We start from the raw sequence: 22,667 nt of genomic DNA, 5'->3' as shown, positions 1-22,667 counted from the left end.
TGTTTTTGAGTGTGCATGTGCCATGTCCTCTCATTATGCATGTCTGTCTCTGGAGCTTGTTACGGTCCATCTGTTGCGTCAGACAATGTGTTAAAGTCATGTTAGCCCAGCTCTACAGCTAGCAGCGTTAGCCCCTTTTCCACAGATCTCCTTCACAGCCTCAGCCCTGGCCCCTTTTAAACTAGACCCAAGGGGCCCTACTAGCCTCTCGCTAGCCCCCGCTACTCCCTTTAGCACGTCAATGCTAATGAAAAAACTAGCGCTGGCACCCGCGTGTGAGGAGCGAAAGCGCTACGTTGCTAACGCTAACCAAACGGCTCTCCCACAGTGCAGCGGTCTAGTTATGTAGCCATTATTGAGTCATTCTATGTCATTAAAAGTGGGAGAGCGCTACAGTATGTGACATGTGTGTGCCTGTGTGTGTTTGTGAGCGTGTGTGCGTGATTGTTGGACAGCCAAGTTGTTATGTATTGCTGAAAAACACTCACCAACGCTGGCCGGGGGAATGACCCATTTTATTGGAAGGGCCCTGTCCAAAGGAAAATGTTTTGGAAAAAGTGTATAGATTGCGCCTCTTGCAGCTGTATACATCTAACCTTCATTTGACACAGAGCATGGCTACAACAGCTGTGAATAATACGTGCTGACAAGGTAAAAATCTGTCGTTCTGCCTCTGAACAAGGCAGTTAACCCACTGTTCCTAGGCCGTCATTGAAAATAAGAATTTGTTCTTAACTGACTTGCCTAGTTATATAAAGGTAAAATAAAAAATAAAAAATAATTGTATCCAGCTGAACATAACCCTTATAAATACACACAGGTCTACAACCTCGCACACGCACACACACACCAGTACATCACTTTGTGTCCTTGTCTGTGTATGATGGACAGGGGTTGTATTGTGTGAGGAAGTGCATCAGCTCAATGTTGTGGCAGTTCAGTAGTAGTGTCCTTGATAGTACTCAGCCAAACTATTACAGATAGTGTTGCTGTGACGTTGCACTGTACAGCAGCAGCGATGTAACATTCAAAGAGCAATAGGGGAACATTCTAAACCAATCTCTAACATTCAAAGGACGTTAAGGGAACTTTCTAGGCCTAAACCTTGTGACAAAGTAGCATATTCAAAATGTAGGACTACTGTATGTGGCTGATGAGTGTTGAAATTAGCAAGCTTTGACTTTGGCTTCAATACGCTCTCAGCTCTGTTTGACTTGCCGTATTTTTACTTGCGATCCTTCCCATAGCAAACAGAGGCCTACTTTTGAATTAGTCAGCCGTTATCGTTTTGATAAGATAAGCCTAACTCTGGCGCTGCATCACGAATGGCACCCTATTCCCTACATAGCATAGTGCACTACTTTTGTTCTGAGCCTTCTGGGGACACGGTCAAGGTCTATGTTCACAGCACTACTGATGATATCGGGAGCATGAATTAAATACCATTACAAGGACATGGTTTAGTAGGAGCAGCAATGCTCCCTGTTTGCCAATAATTGCCTATAGATTAAGGTAGGCCTTTTCAGTTTGAACACGCGCGCACACACTGCTTTTTATGAGCGTCGTAATGGACGTCTGATGACCAAGGGACTGTGGCCCTCAACAGTAGTTTTGAATGGGCCCCTGGGGGTGAATCACTGTCCCCATTACACCCCCACATTGTCCCCATCAACTCAAAAGCTCTTTGTCCCTGGTTGTGTTTCATTCCAGAAATATGTCCGCTTCATATCTGCCATTGGACAGATATAGCCTAACCGATAGCTTAACTTTTGCCTAGTTTCCTTGCCATGCTGCTTTCTCTTCAGGATAGAGTGGAGGCGGCAAATGGTCATCTGGAATGAAACAGTCCCTCAACTCTAGTTCAGTGCAGTTGTAGAGGGGAGAAGGGAAAGTTGTCAGGAATGAGATGCAGCCCATCTCACCTCAGTACAGTAAGCCTAGTGGTTAGAGCGTTGGGCCAGTAACCGAAAGGTTGCTAGATCGAATCCTCGAGCTGACAAGGTAAAAATCTGTCGTTCTGCCCCTGAACGAGACAGTTAACCCACTGTTCCTAGGCCATCATTGTAAATAAGAATTTGTTCTTAACTGACTTGCCTAGTTAAAGGTTAAATAAAAAAAATGTTAAGTTGTACTCAGAGTGGAAAAACTCCACTAGCCTTAGCCTGGGTCTCTGTGACCCCATTTCCTGCCCAAGGCAGAGCTGCTTACCCTCCAACCCATAGGGGGGTGCACACACTGACCGGTACACATTCTGACACACACACCTCACGCACCATCCCCACTTAACAAACTGCTCATTAAGCCAAAAGGTTTAAACAGGGTTTATTTTAATTTTTTACCTTTATTTAACTAGCAAAATCAGTTAAGAACAAATTATTATTTACAATGACGGCCTCCCGGGAAACAGTGGGTTAACTGCCTTGTTCAGGGGCAGAACGACAGATTTTTACCTTGTCAGCTTGGGGACTTTCAGTTACTGACCCAACGCTCTAACCATGAAGCTACCTGCCACCCCTCTTAAGTGTCTACGTGGGATTAGAACTACACAGAACGGTACAAGGAGCTTGATTGTTTGGTTAATAGGAATTGTATCTCACAAACTGGCCTAGCCTGAACCAGCGCGAGACGTTGTTGCTGATCTTGGGTCAGTTTAGCATTTTCTCCACTAATGGTTAAGTATATGATTGGGGGAGGGGAAACTAGATCTGTACCTAGGGGAAACTTCAGACAGAACACAACCCAAGCAACCTTTAGGTGGAACGGTAATAATAGAGCCAGACTGAATAAATGAATTTGCCGTCATGAATTTTCAAATTTTCATCAGGCCGCTGGCATTTGGAGCAGAGCGGTTGTTTTTCAATCAGACACAGGCTGTCTGGCTTTGTTTAAATGCTAGCTATGTGGATAGTGGTGTGTGTTGTTGCTCAATTTTACAAGCGCAACCAGGTAAATCACATTTATTTATTTTTATTTTATTTTTTAAATTTTTAAAAAAAAAATTATTTGAGGTAAGTCTTATGTAAGCTGGGATGTGGACCAAGAGGAGCAATGGGTGGCCAGTTGCCAGGGCCAGTATTCATAAAGCGTACGATCAGGTCCCCTCTAATCTCTCGTGGACAGATCTACGTAAACATAACTGATACCGTAGAATCTGTCGGGACTGTATGGGATGCGTAGGATAACGTGCAGCAGTAGTTTGGGTTATTTGGACAAATCACGTTTTTGCAGGTTGTTAGCGTCTTTTGAATTTCGGAAGGGGAGGGGACTTTCGACCTGTGACTTGCAAAGAGAGAGGGTGGAGCTCCTTGTTCATTATCATCTGAAAGGCAAACTTGATACTAAATCAGCACTACTACTGAGATGGGCTGAGCTGGAATCAAAGTAAAGAGACACGAAATAGCCTAGTAAATATTCTTACTGTATAACTGCTGTACATCTTGTATCAAAAGCGACAACTTGTTTACAATGGGATGATTTGAGTTTATTTTAACATAGCAGTTACATAGTATAAGAGAGAGCACTCATGATGTCAAACTCTATCTCACCCACCCCCCTCTCCTTGAGTGGAGTGACTATCTTTTCATAAAAATGTATTCCGGGATTTGCAGTGGTTGGAGTCGTCGGGATGTTTTTTCCCATGGCGACAGAGATCAGTGGTCTCGTAAATAGTTATATGATGACTGCTATCTCCAGTGTCCCTATGTCCTGACTCATAAATCAATCAAATGTATTTATAAAGCCTAAAGCCCTTTTTACATCAGCAGATGTCACAAAGTGCTATACAGAAACCCAGCCTGAAACCCTAAACAGCAAGCGATGCAGATCTAGAAACACGGTGGCTAGGAAAAACTCCCTAGCAAGGCAGGAACCTAGTAAGAAACCTAGAGAGGAACCAGGCTCTGATGGGTGGCCTGTCCTCTTCTGGCTGTGCTGGGTGGAGATAGTACATGGCTATTAAGGCCAGATTGTTGAGCAAGAGAGAGAGAGAGAGAGGGTAGCACATCCGGTGATCAGGTCAGGGTTCCGCAGTCGAAACTGGAAGCAGCAGCATGACCAGGTGGACTGGGGACAGCCAGTAGTCCTGAGGCATGGTCCTAGGGCTCAGATCCTCTGTATGGAAGCAGGCTCCTTAGACTATTTTCAGTGCAGGTTGCTATTGTAACCCTGGCTACACCCAAAGAGACTGCTTTCCAGAGTTGAGCACAGCAGCACACCAATTTATTCTAGTGATTGTAAGACATGTACATGCCCTTGTACACACGCTGTGAGACCTGGGTGTGTGCTGTACTGAGCTCAGGAGGAGGTAGTGCTGAGATGTGCAGTTTGGTCCACATCGCGCACACAACTGTCAGATTTAATGCACTGCTCATCTACATGATTTAACTCTCACTTGCATAGATATCACACACACACACACACACACACACACACACACACACACACACACACACACACACACACACACACACACACACACACACACACACACACACACAGGAGGTGGTGGTGCTGAGACGTGCAGTTTTGGGCCGTATCTCTCACACACCATCCTAGCTCACCACTCCTCTCCTCCCATTAGTGTAACAACATAGTTAAAGAGGGGGCACTGAAAAGAACTGACACCATTGATCTAGTGAATGAGAAGGAGCCAGGGTTAGTGTTCAATGGAGCTCAACCGAGAGGATGGTGTCTTGTCTCTAACTACACCCTAGAGAGAAACCTTAGAGGGCTAAGCCGGCAGTACCTCTTTTCATCCCCAGCCCCAAGCTAGTTTGTATTGAAAAGGGGGGAGAGAGGGAGAAGTATGCCTTTTGTCCTTGAAGTGTAGCACTCCGAAGTAGGTCCTGCCCCGACGTAATACTGTAGCCAAAATGGCTGCAGACAAAAAGCTAGGCTCATAGAGTTGAATAGAGGACACGTTTGCAAAGATGTGACCTCTATCCAACTCTATGGCTAGGATACACAGCACTAGCAGTTCTTCTGTATTGAGGGAATGTTACACGCATTCTTGAATTTAGCCTAGTAACTCGCATAGAGGTCACTGTGCAGTGTTTAGTGAGCCTCCTGGGCCATCGTCCCAGGACAAATGTCATGTGTTGTACTGATATGGATTGAAAGTACCCTTGGATATCGGGATGCACTTAATGACGCAGTTGTAATGTCTGGGGTACAACATTACTATCTTTGTCTAGATAGTTTGTGGTGGTTAATTTCTGTATTATCAAATGAGGAGAGACAAACTTATCACACAAGTCAGAGTTATACTTAAACTGAATCTTTATTAGTGAGAGCTTTGCAATAGCGTTGGCTGGTCGACGAATCAACCTCAGATGATTCGTTGAGAGCCACAACACAAAGGCTACTGAGATCTTTTAGTCTACATAACAAACAACAGATGATTGGAACGGGTCACAAGGTGAGACTTTTTAAATGAGAAAGGAGTGTCCCGTAGCAAATAGCATTCGCTATAAATTATCGTTCAGTTTGGCCCCTAAGACGAGGCTCCGATCTCATTCCTGGTACTTCATAGCACGAAAACACCAACTCATCCAATGGCATAAATCAATTGTCAACTCCAGATACTCCCATCTCAAGAAAAACCCCTTGACCACACGCCTGGACAAGCTGTTTGAGGGGAGTGAGCCTCTAGGTCATACACTATCCCAGGATAAGTACAACATCTAAGATATGACATACAATGGTTCCAGTCACTACCCCACACATCTGTTGTCTCAAACCTTATCTCCCCCAAGGCCAAAGGAAGGAATGACTGGCGCACAGACATTGTGGAGACAAGTAATTGGCTCCCCATTAATCACGCCATCCCTTCACATGGTTTAAGAATAGGTAAAGACACATTCACATATGAAGACGATGTTCCCTCCTGTCCTCTTCTCTTTCTGATATTCTGCATAGCACCAGGGACATGTGAAATACAAGCCTGACCTCTCCCCTCTCTGGGCCCCAGGTGACTGAGCCCCAGCTTAGGGAAGAAGTGCAACTGCCAACACCAGAGTCTGAAGGAATACATTCTAATAACAAGTATATCATATAAGCATATTATGCAGATAAGACATCTTAATTATCTATGTTACCCAACTAATTCTGATTCTTCTGCCACAAGTTACAAGGGTGATTTTTCATGAACATTGTGGAACCACTACTGGCAGTAATGTATACACACACACACACACACACAATAGTGCTGATAGGTCACTGAATGGGGTGTGTGTGTGTGTGTGTGTGTGTGTGTGTGTGTGTGTGTGTGTGTGTGTGTGTGTGTGTGTGTGTGTGTGTGTGTGTGTGTGTGTGTGTGTGTGTGTGTGTGTGTGTGTGTGTATGTGTGTGTGTGTACAGCAGCACTGACAAGCTAGTGAGTAGATGAGCTCTATCCAGTCTGCCGGTCTCCATCCTGCCTCTGTCAGCACTGTTGTCTTGTACCTTCTCCATTGTCCTCTGACAGATAGATAGACAGACAGACAGAGACACACACACACATCTCCCGGTCCACACAGAGACCTATTGTGACAGTGGGTTAAATGCTTCATCACAGACCCCAACACGCATGCAAACCACACACACACTCTTCTTCTCCCAGCCCACACAGAGTCCTATTGTGACAGTAGGACTAATCCTTCCTCACTGCCACAAACAGACTACTCCCAGTCATTGTCAACACACACACCGACCACTGCCTCTCAGCACGCTGCTCAATCGAACATGCTCTGCTGGTACAAACAGTGTGCGTCCCAAATGACGCCCTATTCCCTACTTAGTGCACTACTTTTGAGCAGGGTCCATGCGACTCAAATCAAATGTAGTGGACTATATAGGGAATAAGGTGCCATGAGACTCATGCATAGACTCATTTCTCCCGGGGTGTCCTATAACAGAGCCGATTTTGCTTATTCCGACTAAGGTGGGTGCTTACAGGTTTTCAGAATAAGGTCTGAGCATGTAGTAGTAGTTCTAAACAACGATCCCTGCATCAATATTGCTAATGCAGGAGTGATTGAATCCAGCCCTCCACAAAAATACCCAGACTTTAAATACCCAGGCGGGTGTCCCTCTCTCTCCCTGTGTGGTGTTCTCTTGTCTTACTACACAGCTAGTATTTTTTTCAGCTTGGCCAAACTAGGCTATAAAACTAGCTTTTTAATGGTCTTATTTAGGCCTATTTGCCTAGCTGTCTGGGCTGGCACCTTTACGCAGGAAAGTACACACACACACACACACACACACACACACACACAACACCGCACCCAGCTGGGCCAGATTTGTTTGGGCTGAGGAGACCCTTACTGGATCTAGTTTCAACTGGTTTTAATGGCTTGTGTGAAGTTGAGGGCACAATCGACATTGTGTGTGTGTGTGTGTGTGTGTGTGTGTGTGTGTGTGTGTGTGTGTGTGTGTGTGTGTGTGTGTGTGTGTGTGTGTGTGTGTGTGTATCGTATGTAATTTCTGGATTTAGTTGGGCTGTGATGAAAAGATCACACCCCTGTGCATGTGTTATGCAAGTTGCATTTCTACAATACTCCAGGTGCAGAGGCCTTTTCTGTTTCCACACTCCAGAATGCTCCCCTCTAACGTCACAGTTTAATGAAAACATTTTACTGTTTGAGGGAGAGGCTTCTTTCTCCAGCCCGAGGAGTCTTATCTCGAGGTGTGTCGCCACTCTTTCGAGGCCTGAGAAATCGCATATTGAGGTCTGGCATGAGAAGTGGTATATCGAGGCGATGGGTTCCAGGGCCTATATTCATAAAGCATCTAGTAGGAGTGCTGATCTAGGATCAGGTTCCCCTGTCCATGTAGTCTTCTTCATTATGATCTAAAAGGCAAAACTAACTGATCCTAGATCAGCACTCGCTGAGACGCTTCATGAATATGGGCCCAGAATTGTACAAATCGTATGTGTGTCGACGCTCCCTCCTCTGGCTATACCCAGACATGTTTTAGTTTGAGATACTGACGTCTGTCATCCTTGATGCGTTGCCATAACGGTACATACAAAACCCACTATCTCGAAGCTGTTTTTGTTGTTCGGTGTTTCTGCCCTGCTAGTGCTAACAGCCCTGTTTCTCCCTCTCTGTCTTAGTCTCTCTCGTTCTGTCTCAATCTCTCCTCTCTCTCCTTAAACTTCAGCTACAATGACTGTGGTTGTTTTGCTGCCTTGCTAACCCTGTCCCCCCCCCCCCCGCCCATCTCTCTCTGTCAACAGATATGTGCGGTGTGCTTGGAGGAGTTCAAACAGAAAGACGAGTTGGGGATTTGCCCGTGCAAACACGCCTTTCACAGGAAGTAAGTACACCAGAGGCCTGGCTGATGCCCAGAGCCTGTGGATGGAGCCTAGCCCAGTTAGGCCTAGCCCAGCTAAGCCTAGGCTGTCTTCCACTCAGCCCCAGTCTCACAATAACATTAAACAGTGTGGTTGAGCACCATTTACATAACCCAATCTAATAGCCACACCCTGTACACAGAGCACCTTTCCCATCCAAACTGCGATTCTAAAGGATCGCCCAGTTGCACGATAAGTTCTGTTGATGAGCATATGGGGCTAAGCTGACCCAAAATGGTGCCTCCCGCCTCCTCACACAAAGTTACATCCACACAGTGATTCCAGCTCGCTCAGCCCAGTCTAATTTATTTTACCTTTATTTAACTAGGCAAGTCAGTTAAGAACAAATTCTTATTTTCAATGACGGCCTAGGAACAGTGGGGTAACTGCCTGTTCAGGGGCAGAACGACAGATTTGTACCTTGTCAGCTCGGGGATTTGAACTTGCAACCTTCCGGTTACTAGTCCAATGCTCTAACCACTAGGCTACCCTGCCTCCCCTAATACACACACACGCTGTATGCAGCCCCATTCGCACAATAACAAGTTCCGTTAATGATGAGCATGTGGGTCCAACTAGACCCACAATAACAGTAATATTGGTCTGTTGTTGATAAGCATGAGTGGCAAAGTGGATCCAAAATGGTGGACATCCTCTTCACACAGTTAGTTCAGTGATTCCAACGCACTCAGCCCCAGTTGCACAATAACAGTAACAATAACAGTTCTGTTGAGGCGCAAAGTGGACCCAATATTGTGGACCGGACCTTTCCTCACACCAAGTCAAACATGTTATGATTCGGCTGCAGAAGTGATGGTCCCTTTACTGCCATTTCTTCACCGCTATCTACAATACCCGCCCCCTCCAAGTTCTCTTAGTAGAGCAACCCAACACACGGCAACAGAGTGAAAGACTGAAGAAATCCGGGAAAGTGCGAAAGTAGGGGGGGGGGTGAGATGAATGCGATGGAGAGAGATTATGGGGAAAGGAAACGACCGGCCGAGAGCAAGTGAGAGGGAACACAATGCAGCGCTTGATGGATTGGAAGTCTCTGGTGGCCTGGGGCCAAATGAGTTTCCTCCCACCAGCATGACAATTTAAATTGGGCTGTTTACGTCGTGCGACCCTCGGCCTAGTTTTTACCACATGTCAGGAGCTGGGGCGGGGCCCACTCAATCTCAACACACTCCGCTGTGTGTGTGTGGCCCTCTGGGACTGCAGAGAGAACTAGATGGCACTAGAGAGCAGGCGATTTATAAACCTCACAGGGGTTGAATGCATCCCTCTATTAGGTGACCGTGAGAAGGAAGCACAGTCCCACTCCCCCTTCACTCCTATGTGTGAGTCCCTTCCCAACCCTGTAGGACCAGAGTGTACCAAAATAGAACTGCTGTAAATAATTCAGTAGCAACGAACACGCCACGCCACCCCCACTTACTTCTGAGTCATGGGCAGAAGCTCTAGTCGTGCGTCCCAAATGGCACCCTATTCCCTCTTTGGTGCTCTACTTTTGCACTCCATTCCCTGTTTAGGGGTGCATACATTTTGCACCCTATTTAGTGCCATTTGGGACGCACACCCTAGTCTAGGCCCCATCCACCTACGGTACTGTCTCGCGCTGTAGTCTCGCTGTCTGTTCCGCTAACAATGCATAGCGCAGAGCATCCTTATTCAGTAGGGCTGAACATGTAGGGGTGGTAGATGGCTGCAGATAGAAATGGAACACACAGAACAGGTAGACAGAACACACACATTAGATTATTTTTTTATACAGTTACTGAGCTATTTCTAGCTGCTATGCGGAACAGTCTGCCCTGTGGAATAAGCCCCCTGGTCTCCCAGTGCTAGCACTTTGTGAGCAGTCAGAAATAGAATAGCTGGATCAGTTGCAGCAGTCAGTGCTGAACTGAGAGGGCTAGTGTTTAGAGACAACACTGGAAACACCCACACGGGTACACTAATAGTCTATTTGATGTTAGTGTCACCCACATTTGCAAGTGATGACTTAAGCCTAAGGGTTAAGAGAGTTGGGTCAGTAACTAAAAAGGTTGCTGGTTTGACTCCCTGAGCCGACTAGGTGAACAATCTGTCGATGTGCCCCTTGAGCAAGGCACTTAACCCTAATTGCTCCTGTAATTCGCTCTGGATAAGAGTGTCTGCTAAATGACCTTAAAAATTAACCATCTTGTCTCTCTCTATCCCCCCACTCCCTGTTCTTCTCCCTCACTCCCCCACCCCTCTCTCTTCCTGTTCTCCCCGTCGCCCACCTCGCTCTCTCCCTGTCCTTCTCCCCCCCTCACTCTCTCCCTGTCCTTCTCCCCCCTCGCTCTCACCCTGTCCTTCTCCCCCCCCCCTCGCTCTCTCCCTGTCCTTCTCCCCCCGTCCTTCTCCCCCCCTCGCTCTCTCCCTGTCCTTCTCCCCCCCCCCTCGCTCTCTCCCTGTCCTTCTCCCTCCCTCTCCTCCCGCCCCATCTGTCTCTCTCGCTCTACCAGGTGCCTCATTAAGTGGCTGGAGGTGAGGAAGGTGTGCCCGCTGTGCAACATGCCTGTCCTGCAGCTTGCCCAGCAGGCGGGCAACACCATCGACGTCACCGTGCCCATACAGCAGCCCCTGCCAGGCATGGAAAACCTGGTGTAGCGCAGACTGCAGTGCACGCACACACACCTGTACAAGTACACGTATACCTCGATCACACCGACAGCGTCATTGCATTTTGATACACCAGAAGTACATTCATTTCCAATGGAACGCTGTGTTTGCCTTGCATCATCGGACGTATGCATCAAATTCTTTGCGTAGACGGCTTGACAGAAATGGTAGAAGATGATGCCGCGTACCATTTTGCGCAATGACGCTGTAGGTGTGATCGAGGCGTTTATATGTGATTAAAAGACAGGACAGACAATGGAGAAACACAACAGTGTTACGATGCAGACAGAGACTCACGGTGACGAAGAAGTGAATCTCCTCTCATCTCTCTGCCTTGGTGGATTCCCATAAGGATTTTTTTATAATAACGGTTCTTTACTGACAATCTTTTTTTCTTTTCTTTTGGACACAGCCGTGGTCACTATTCTGACCGTTTCACAACCAAAGCACTTTTCTGGGGACACCAGCACGTGACGAGTAAGAGGCACGAAAACCAACAACTACAACACGTTGACATGAAAATGGCGTCATCGTTTAGTTTTCTTTTTAACGACTAAACCTTAGTTTTTTTTTCTTTTTCTACAAGCACTTTAAAATTGAACGCTTGTGAGGAGGTTGTAGTAGCAACAAGGTTATATTTTATGTTATATTATTTCGATGAACTTTTTTGTGTGTATATATATATATACACAGAGCCACGTGAGTTAATTTTTTTGTTGAGTGGAGACTTTTTTGGGGGGGTTAGGGAGCATAATATCTTAAAGGGACAGTAGCCTCCAAATGAATTAACGTCTGGATACTCGTGGGAAGCTCAAGGAACCCCAGAATTCTGTGGCCTGATCCACCCTCTCACACATACAAAAGTGGATATTGGAGGGGAATATGTGTGTGTGTGTGTGTGTGTGTGTGTGTGTGTGTGTGTGTGTGTGTGTGTAGAGAGAGGATCACCCCAACCTCAGTACTTGGTGTCTAAACAACTTAATGTGAATTAAGAGAGGATGGGTGTGAATGTGGGGTTGTGACCCGAATCATCTGGTTCACCGGTGTGCATCGGACTCTGCGTCCCCTCTTGCATATGAAGGTTGTACAGTTTGTTACTCACTGCACACCTCAGTGTCTGCGTTCCCAAATGGCACTCTATTCTCTAAAAAGTGCACTATTTAGGGAATAGGGTGCCATTTGGGAACGCTGCCTGTGTGTGTGTGTGTGTGTGTGTGTGTGTTACAAAAAGGCTGTGGCCACTGTCACGGTCTGCATCTGTCATTTCAGAAAAAGCCAATAGTTGCTATTCTGTTGGGGGGAAAAAATGTGAACTAATTGCTAAAACGCAACAATGCCGAGTTCGTATTCTCATTGAAAGATTTTTCACTATGTGGTTTTATGAGGGTCGAATCATATTAACATAGTAGTATTCTCTAGTGTAAACATAGAGCCCCCTGTGTGTGTCACACACACACACAGACAGACACACACACCCGACACAAACTGTGGAGGGGTCCTGGCCTCTATCACTTCCTGTGGACTGGCGATCAGGAAGTAAGAGAAACCCAACACCCATGGCACCCCTAGAGCCAACATCCAATCAGATGCCTCCGTTACTGTTGCATAAGAGAAGACTGAGCTCCTCCCGAGCCCACAGCGCTCCCAAAGCATTACTCATTCAGCTTGTGGCAACAGAGCGCTATGAAAACGCATAGCTGGAAGATTCCTCTCTTGGTTTTATACAGTTAAAGATACATCCCTCTCTTGCCGTCCTCAGGTTTGAGTGAGGTTTAGCCTGATGGAAGTCTAAAACAACTAGCCCAATCTACACACTACATAGTAAACGAGTACTTCATATAATGCCAAGATGATTATATTCCAATATTGTCGCCGATGTGATCATGTCTAGAATCATATATTCTATACGCTAATCTTTACAAAACCTAGAACAAACACTGGTCCACTGAGGCAGTGGTTCTTAAACTTTTCCAGCTCGAGAAACAAATTTAGAAATTGACTGTCCTCCCCTCACCCAAAAGGTCCTCCAACAACCCAAAAGAACAATAAATAGCGCGTGATTATATATATATATATATATATATATATATATATATATGATGTAGCATTACATGTGGCAGAAAAACTCATGGTCTTTTACTCGGCACTGAAAGAGCAGGACCACCCGCGCTTTCACTTCCTCAATTCAGTCAACGACTCAAAGCTGCTTCTGCGATTAGTAATTACTTAACGCTATTTAGCTTTAGCTTAGCGTTGATCTAATTAGGCTATGGGGGATATAGGCTAATTATCTAGTTCAAATTCTGGCAGCACTCAGCATATCGGTCAACACACATACGTACGTTCCCAGTAGATGTCATTGAGCGGGTATAGGCCCTGGTTAGCAGTTGTAGAGAACAGCAGGCTCATTCCAGCGTTTTCCCCAAACGCTCTCTCCACTCTGGTGTTTTGTTCCCCGATACACACACCAACCCCTCTACCCTGGTGCTTTGTTGCACCACCTTTTGTGGCATCACTGTAGTAAAAGTGCTGTGTGATAGTTTGGAACAGAGGGGAAACAGTGTCCCATAGGTCAGGGGTCAGCTTGTGTCACTGTGTCAAAGGTCACAGACTAGATCTAGGTGATTGGTCATAATAATGGCGTTAAATGCAACTTTATTTATAAGAAAGCCTGGTCTGTCCTAAGAGTGAAGAACCGAATCGACCCTACCCTGTTAAGTGTTTGTACCTTTTCAGGACCCCGGCTTTTTCAGTGCTGAGCATCAGGCCCAGCTCTAGAACCACTGCGCTTGTGTCTCCTAAAAATAGTGGTATTCTTAGGATTCTAGGTGTTAAGACCCCCAAGTCGTTAACGAAATGTACTGTGTCCACTGGCTTTACCTTCGTACAACAGAGGGGAATGTTAGCCTACTGTAGCTAGCTGGTGAAAAGAATAGTAGGACATTGTTTCTGATATTGGCAAAAAAATTCTCCCTTCCGCCCTGCCCAATAATATCTATTGTATTGGAGGGAGGAGGATGACAATTGTGATTATTGTATTTTTTTTTTTACTTGTGCTTTACTTACGATGTGTGTTCATTTTGGCTATTTGTTTGAAGAGACACCAGTCTGTGGTTGAATGTGGAATGAGAAAAACCATAACCTTTTTATTGAAGGCGCCCGGCCTTGCTTGTATTTGCGGGTCGCATCGATACCCGTTTGCCTCTTCTTGGTTCTTCTTTGTGGCTACACACAAAAATGAGCTACACAGGAACCAATGGAGGTGTCACCCTTTCTGTATATAACTCAAATATAGGTATGTAACACACCTCTTTGTACAAAGAGACTTCAACGCTGATATTAATTTCAGAACTCCAAAGTTTGACTGGTCCGAAGTTAATTTTTTGACAACTAGCCCCGCCACTTTCTTATTCCCTAAAGACTCCTATATTGTAACAGATAGCCAACAAGAACACAGCAAGTCTTGATGCTTCATCCTCTACTATGTGTGGATGTCTCTGAATTGACGGTTTAAAGGGAGATTTAACGATAGGACTGGGTGGGGAGGAGACCGATAATGTGAAAGCATGCGATGAAATGGCGGCTGCACTTGCAACCAATTTCACCATTTGTAATTGTACATAGAGTAGTAGTAGTAGTAGTGTTGGTAGGAAGACATACTGCATAAACACTTTTTACTGTGAGGGGGTGTGCATTGTGCACCTGTTAGGTTCTAATTCAGAATAAAAACACTCAACGGACATTATGAAAGCTTAACCAAGTTTATTCTGCCCAGAGGGTCAATACAGCTGCATTCAGACAAATACATGTTTCCACCACCACAAGTATATATACTTCAATTTAGGCACTCCTTCTCTCCAATCCTTACATCTTTTATGGTTCGACAGGAAGACGAAGTGATAAGGGAGAAATGATGGTTTATTACCCTAAGGGGATCTGACCTCATCCCCCTTGATGCCTAATCCAAAGATCTCCACCCGTATCCCCTCTAGCAATCCTGTGACTTCTTCCCATCCACCTAGCACATTCCAAAGCCATCTGGTTCCTACAGAATCCAACACAACGAATAGCTGAGGATAATTCTTCCATTGAAAACACTGCATCTGAGCACTTAACTGCCATTTGCCCATCCGAGAATTGCAACAATTCCAGACATCTTGTAATGCTTTCTTTCAAATGAGAGTTGAAGGTCAGAAGAGAACTCTTATCTATTATACTCCATCATTTCTTCCTGTGTAACTCCCTAATCCTTCCCCCACACTTCTTGGACCAGACAACATGGTTCTGGGTTCTCTCCGAGTCCTGGAAAGCATGTAGCCACGGTCAAGTGCCATAACAGCAGGCAGTTAGAGGCCCTTCTGCGAGAGGAAGGAATCATGTGTATATTCATAGTGAATAATCACCTATCGTCTACTAGTTATTACTGCGCAAGGTACCAGGCCAAATCTATTTGAAAAACATTGGGAGTTTGGACGGTTGATGAATTTAGTGATGACCCACCCCATCGTGACCTCCATTGATGTCAGCGCTGTTCCAGAGAACGCCAGCCTATTGGACTGTAATATTAAAGGACTATGATGTACTTGCTTCAGTATCATGAATTACTGAGAGGAGTGAGGCTCTTTGTCACGACAGCAACCAAAATGCGTAATAACGGGCCCCTTATCGTGTATCCTTTCTATAAGGTGCTTTTATCTCAGAAAGTATACCCAGAGACAGGAGAAAGTAGGACATCCCACTCCTTAATTTTTTTCTCTTTCAATGGAAGACAATGAACTAAGTAGACCAGACCAAGCTGCGATCACAGTGGTGTCTATAGTAGAGCCACTCCCTTAAGTAGACATTTTTTTAAATGGTGAAACGGCCTGAGTGAACCATCTTTTTTTTTAATCAACCATCTTTGGTATACCTGGCTGTTGGCAGCCATTTTGTGGGCCGGATCTCAAGGTCAACGCTGTGTAATTGGCCGCTTGGGCCTCAATAACGTGTCACTGCCTCACTGAAAACTCTCAATGTGTATGGTGTCTATTCATTCAATGTATAGCTCTTGTAGTGCCCCCCTCTCCCTCAAGTACATCCCGTCTCGCCCCTAATCCACTTTATCCCAACCTCCCACTATGTCCAATAGCCACCACATTCTTCAATGGGTCAACCTACCCCATCCCTGTGATAACCTCTCTCACCATTTTACCCCAGCCTCCCGCTTCATCCACCAGCCCACACTTTCTTCCCTTGACAGGTGAACCTACCCTACCCTCAATGGGTCTACCCATCCTATCCTGAGTTAACATTGTTTATAAAATTAAGAATTCTGCAGCAGAATATTTTTGGAGAAATTTGCTGTACAGTATTTGTAAGCTCTATTTTTGTATATTTAATTGCCATTTGAGGAAAAAAAATTATGAATGCATTTCTTTTGCTAATTCTGTTTTATTCATTAAAAAATTGTTGCATGTGACTGACTTGAACTGTAAATAAAATTACCACGTTTTGGAAATAATGACTGCTTGCTATGCTTTATTAGTAAAGTTCCTTTACATGGTTGTAGCAGCATCCTTAAAGGGGCAATATGGGATTCAAACAGCAGTGGGTCCCCGCCACATTTTTTGGAAACAGCTGAGGGTTGGGTCTGTTGAAATGGAACCACTAATCCCAGATTGCGCCTTTAACATTGTACACCATGTCAAATAGTTAGCCAGATCTCATAATCCTGAACATGTGGTAATACTCCTGAGGGGTATACTAGGAAGGAAGCTATAATGAACAAAAATATATACAGTTTCAAAGATTTCTGAGTTAGATCACATAAGGAAATCAGTCAATTAGGCCCAAATCTGTGGATTTCACATGATTGGGAATACAGATATGCAACTGTTGGTCACAAAACTATATATATATATATATGGTGTGGATCAGAAAACCAGTCAGTAGCTGGTGTGACCACCATTTGCCTCATGCAGTGTGACATCTTCGCATAGACTTGTGGCCTGTGGAATGTCCCACTCTTCAATGGCTGTGCAAAGTTGCTGGATATTGTCGGGAACTGGAACATGCTGTCGTAGACGTCGATCCAGAGCATCCCAAACATGCTCAATAGTGACACTTCTGGTGAGTATGCAGGCCATGGAAGAACTGGGACATTTTCAGATTCCAGGAATTGTGTACAGATCCTTGTGACATGGGGCCTAACATTATCATGCTGAAATATGAGGTGATGGCACAATGGGCCTCAGGATCTCGCCACGGTATGTATGTGCATTCAAATTGCCATTGATAAAATGCAATTGTGTTTATTGTCTGTAGCTTATGCCTGTCCATACGATAAACCCACCGCCACCATGGGGCACTCTGTTCAACGTCGTCATCAACAAACCGTTCGCCCACAGCGACGGCGCGGGTGGGGGTGGACATACTGCCAAATTCTCTAAAACAACCGAGGTGACATATTTGTGCACAACATTTTAGAGAAATAAGCTTTTTGTGCATATGGAACATTTCTGGGATCTTATTTCAGCTCTTGAAACATAGGACCAACACTTTACATGTTTGCTCAGTGTAGATCTACTCTGGGTTTTCTACAGCTAGCCAGCGTCAGTTAACTTCACAATCCAGTCCAGGCTTCATCCGTACTACGACGGTGGATATTGCTTTTCTGCCTGCCGCTAACTAGCAGGTTTGTAACTGCGCATGCATGCATGCCGCACGTGGATAGTCCAACACCAAACTCTTCATTGAGACAATGATGTAACTTCAATCCATGGGCGAGATATTGCAACATTTTCATTTGTGCCGAAATCAAAATGAAAGAAGATAGCCTGCTGAATTTGCAAGATATGGTGTGAGATAGGCTTTTAGAAGTGCCGTCTTTATTTTATTACTTATCCCCATGCCGTCTTTGTACACAAGTACATTTTTCTCCCCACCCTTATCGATTTAAATAATTGTATTAAGTCATACAAAAAAGTGTTACTGTGCATCAGTGGAGTTCATCTCAAGAACATGGAAGTGCTGTTCTTGGAGAGAGTAATGGGGGCAAGAGCGAGAACTGCCACTGACCTGACACACTCACTCAACCAGGAGTACCAACTCTTACCCTCAAGCCGCCGATTCAGAGTCCATCTATACAAAACCACCAGACCCCAGAAATCATTCTTTCCCACCAGTCAGTGGAGGCTGCTGAGGGGAGGATGGCGTATAACAATGGCTGGAAAGGAGTCAATAGAATAGTATCAACCACATGGAAACCACATGTTTGATACCATTCCAGCCATTATTATGAGCCGTCCTCCCCTCAGCAGCCTCCACTGCCACCAGTATAAATCAATTGAATAAATAACTGCTCAACTCCTCCCAGAATTGACTAACTTTATTACAGACTATCCACATGTTCTCTGCTGTAGTTATTGCTTGTCATTTATGTATGCATTTATGCACCTATTGGTGATGCTGTGGTGTTTGTTAATATGCATGACACAATTATTATTTCAGATGCATCCTGCCATTACTAAATCTGTAATGTGATCGTTTTTTTATTTTTTTTTAACAAAAACGTGTTAAACTTCATCCCCTTCATTTGAGGAAGATGACTCAATCTATGCGAGAGGGAGGGCATCATTTCATTAGTCCTCAACTCACGACTCAGACACTTCATTCAGGATAAATGGAGTTAGCCTGCCCTGGAGCAGGTTAGTTCTGAAGCATTCATTGCCATAGAAATTTACCTGGCTAAAAGGTGAACCACTTTCGTGGTACCGGTTATGCCGAGTTAAACTCAGTTGACCAAAGATACCTCGGTAATGCCTCAAACTTGATTTGTAGTATTGGGCTCTGGTATGACATAATACCAATGCTGGAAATGTATTCAAGTGGCTGATCAAGACTCTTGGCTTGCACACTGCATCACTAGTTGCATAACACCAACTTTTACAGATGCAGACCCGCCCCAAACAAATAGCAACACTCCAAATTACAGGCCATTTACCATTGGACAATTTTTTTCAAGGTTCCTGTTTGTGTAAGTGGGGTGTTTTCGCTCTCGCGAGAGCATGCTTTCCCGCGTGAGCTCACAGTTCCTCCATATTGATCACGTTCCACTGCTCAGACGTTGCATGCATCAACCAATGGTTGCGTGCCACGTCATCGACTGACAGAAACCTTATAACGTATGTGGTTAGCTGATACGTAAAATACCTTTCCAGGCGTTGTAAGATCTAGCAGGCATCAATGACGCCTGGGCAGAGGAATGCGCCCAATATCTGGCATGCTCATGTGAGAGAGGTGACAGTTGGCTCTGGTCTACTTATTGTCCCATCCCGCTCACCCAGATATTTTTGCCAGTGAGATATCTTGCCACAGGGGCAATAAGTAGACCAGAGAAAATGAGTGGGGTGTCACACCTTCCTTACCTCAGAGCTCCATGGCAACAACAGGCCTCAGAGTGTCTGTACTGTTCCCTCTCAACATGCTTCGGCCAATCAGAGTGTCTGTACTGTTTCCTCTCGACTTGCTTCGGCCAATCAGAGTGTCTGTACTGTTTCCTCTCGACTTGCTTCAGCCAATTAGAGCCTCTGTACAGTTCCCTTCTCTGGTGTTGAGTGAAATTAAGGATTGGCTGGTTTAGATCACTCAAACACAACTCTGGACCTCAAAGGCAGTTCCATTGCATTTTTTCAACGTTCCCCTCTAATTAGGGACTGTTTTAGACCTGGGACACCAGGTGTGTGCAATTAATTATCAGAACAGAAAACCAGCAGGCTCCAGACATTGTAGGGTAAAAGTTGAATACCCCTGGTTTAGATTGAAGGTATTGACTCTGATAATCATTTTGTACAGGATAAACTGTGATTGACTAAGATTATCACGAGAAATCAGCCAAAATCGTTTTCTCTACTGGTTTGGGACAAACACATATCGAGCATCTCAGAGCAGGAGTACTGATTTAGGATCAGTTTTGTACTTCCAATCACAAAAGTTACATAGACAGGGAAGACATGACTCTAGATCAGCACTGCTACTCTGAGATGCGTTATAAATACAGACCGATTAGGGTGTAAAGTGCCACCACTAACTTACTACCTGTTGAACTAAACCGGAGTTTGGTCCTTGATTGACCATTTTAAAGAATCCACAGACGTTTAATGTATGTTTTAAGGATATGGGGCCCAGAAAGTTAGCCTTGATAAACCAGACTGAACACTGCACTCACCATTGTGCATCCCATCTTTCAGTATGGTGTAACCAGGCTACCACGAAAGTAGCAGCCAATTTGCATCTGCTCTCTAAGGCAGCCCATTCTGATTCTTTGCCCAAATATTGGCAAAAGATCTGACTAGTCAAAAGACCAATAATTGGGCAAAATATCAGAATTGGGCTGCCTGTGTAGAAGCAGCCTAAGAGCTGTACCACTCTAAAGTACTTTTAAACGTAAGACAGATGTGAATCGGCCACAAGAGGAAATTAAAAGTAGTGCCTGGTTGGACGCCTTCAGTTTGCTGAAATAAAAGGAAAAAAGAATAAAAGCCTTGCCATTTTACTCTTGTTTTCAGACCAATTTGTCCATGCCTGTTGAGTTTCTGTAATCACAGACAAGTGAAAGCCTCTCACCTCGAATTCACACTCCAAGTATCCATATTCAGAACACAGTGACTCACACATACACCACACACGCATTCCAGTTAGCAAAATGACGTTGAAAATACATTTTTCTGACGTTGACATCAGGTTCATTTCGAGTTCTGAATGAAAGTTGAAAAGACATCTGAAATCAAATAAAAGGGATACTGTTCAGCCAGCGGCTCACGAGGCAAACACAAAAACCCAGAGAAATGAAAGTTATACAGTTAACTGTCTGAAGCAATGGAGGAGGACAAATCACATATTAGAAATGTTATGTTTTGATTGGCTAATTACCAGTAGGAATTCAGCCATGTTTACGTGCTGGTCGTGACTTTGTACATAGCAGGGCGGTGGTGATCACATTGGGCTCAGTCTACATTAAATCATAAGATCTCCATATTGTGTAATGACAACTCATCTATGTCAACATTTTGTAATGAAACCAATGTGTTATCTGGATGGTTAGAGGAAGAAAGGCTCCATTGTCAAAGTATATGAATAGAGCCGCAGGCTCTGTTGCTCAGTCCACTTTTACAGCAGTGGGGAATACAAGTAATACTAGCATCTGGATTTGGTATATTCCACACACTCTGGTCAGCAGTGATGACTATCAATAGTAAATCCTGTTCCAGTGTTTGTGCATCCTAATTGTCACCCTATATAGTGTACAACTTCTGACCAGGGCTCACAGGGCTCTGGTCAAAAGTAGTGCAATTATGTAGGTAATAGGTGACATTTGGGAGACATACTTGGCCTTCACTGGAGCCCTCTGGGCCACAAATCAAATAGTACGGCCATTCATGACTTCTCTGTACAGCTGGAGCAAAGCTGGTGTCCATTTGTCTTGTCACGTGATGGAGTTGACGTGTGTGTGTGTGGAGTGGGGTTTCTGGATTAGTGTGTCAGTGGGTTGGTCTGAAAGGTGAAGAATATATCAAAAGCAGACACATCACGTGCAACCTCTGCACCGTAGGTGGGAGCCTAACTCCCTCGACCAGTCTTCAGCAGTTGAGGGCCCCTATGGGCCATGGTTAAAAGTAATGAACTACATAGGGAATAGGTGCCAATAAGGATGCAGCCTGTGTTGTTGTTTCCCTTTGCCCTACTGACCAACTGGCCTCTCCCAGTCCATACTGTGTAGCGTCTACTCTGGATTGGCTCGAGAGGTGAGATAAGACTATCAGTCGCTTGACTTCCACCTACTTTCCCCTGCAGTCAGAACCTTGTGACTCGGTCAAAGGTCAACCACAGAGTGGCGTGGTCTGGCTGGGTTGTCTTTTAGTTTATAGCCTTTGGTCCTGTCCAGAACCAACCCCTAGCGTAGACCAGGGGGATTCCCAAACGTTTTCCTTCGTGACCCAACATACCGGTTGAGTGGTGAAAAAACATGGACAAGTTAACAATACCCTCTTCTTCAAAACATGTAACTGAATGTAAATTTAAAGTATGTGGTCTTAAGGAATTGACTGTATACTAACACAAATATTTGTAACAATGCACAAAAAACGTCATCCTGTGACCCATCCGGAACCCTGCCGCAACCCAAAAGTCGGTCCCGACCCACAGTTTGGGAACCACTGTCCTAGGCTATGATGGAAGGATTGGACGGGTGTAAGTTGTGTGGCACATAAATGATATCTAGCCTATCAAAGGTTAAGGTTAGACATGTGGCGGACAATATGTGTGCAGTCCACATTAAATCGTCATCACATGCATGTTGTAGAATCTCGAAAGCAGCAGCGATAGTACTATTTGTACATTGTGAGCCTTGCTTTTTCCACATGTATTATGTTAAGGTGGTTGTGTGAGGCGTAGGACTCTATTCAGTCCGTAACACGGCAGTTCAGCTCTAAAGCCCGATTTAAATTTAAAGGCAATGTTCCCACGTTAGCGGACACCTCATTCACAGTAAACACGACATATGTCAGCTCAATTGGAAATTACCTTTAAATTTGTGTCATACAATCTGTAATGCTTCATGGATACAGATTTAATAGAGCCCCTATACTTTTCTAGAGTAGGTACAGTACAGTGAGTGACCTGTCCACAATGTTCAGTATGTGAAGTC

The 22,667-nt window shown here is 44.8% G+C and overlaps 1 protein-coding gene across 2 annotated transcripts in view; it reads left to right on the top strand.

Moving 5' to 3' along the window:
• Window positions 1–16,484, top strand: part of rnf24 (ring finger protein 24) — a 56,602-nt gene extending 40,118 nt beyond the window's left edge. For both annotated transcript variants that reach the window (XM_014195618.3, XM_014195619.3), the window contains exons 5-6: window positions 8,219–8,298; window positions 10,828–16,484. In XM_014195618.3, the coding sequence (XP_014051093.1) occupies window positions 8,219–8,298; window positions 10,828–10,972 (225 nt within the window). In that variant the 3' untranslated portion in view covers window positions 10,973–16,484. The remainder of the gene's footprint in view (window positions 1–8,218; window positions 8,299–10,827) is intronic.
• The last annotated feature ends 6,183 nt before the right edge of the window (window positions 16,485–22,667 follow it).

The sequence above is a fragment of the Salmo salar genome, chromosome 04 (genome assembly GCF_965601325.2).
Source record: "Salmo salar chromosome 04, fSalSal1, whole genome shotgun sequence".
Classification (NCBI taxonomy): Eukaryota; Metazoa; Chordata; class Actinopteri; order Salmoniformes; family Salmonidae; genus Salmo; species Salmo salar.
This window is presented reverse-complemented; position numbering and strand designations above follow the sequence as displayed.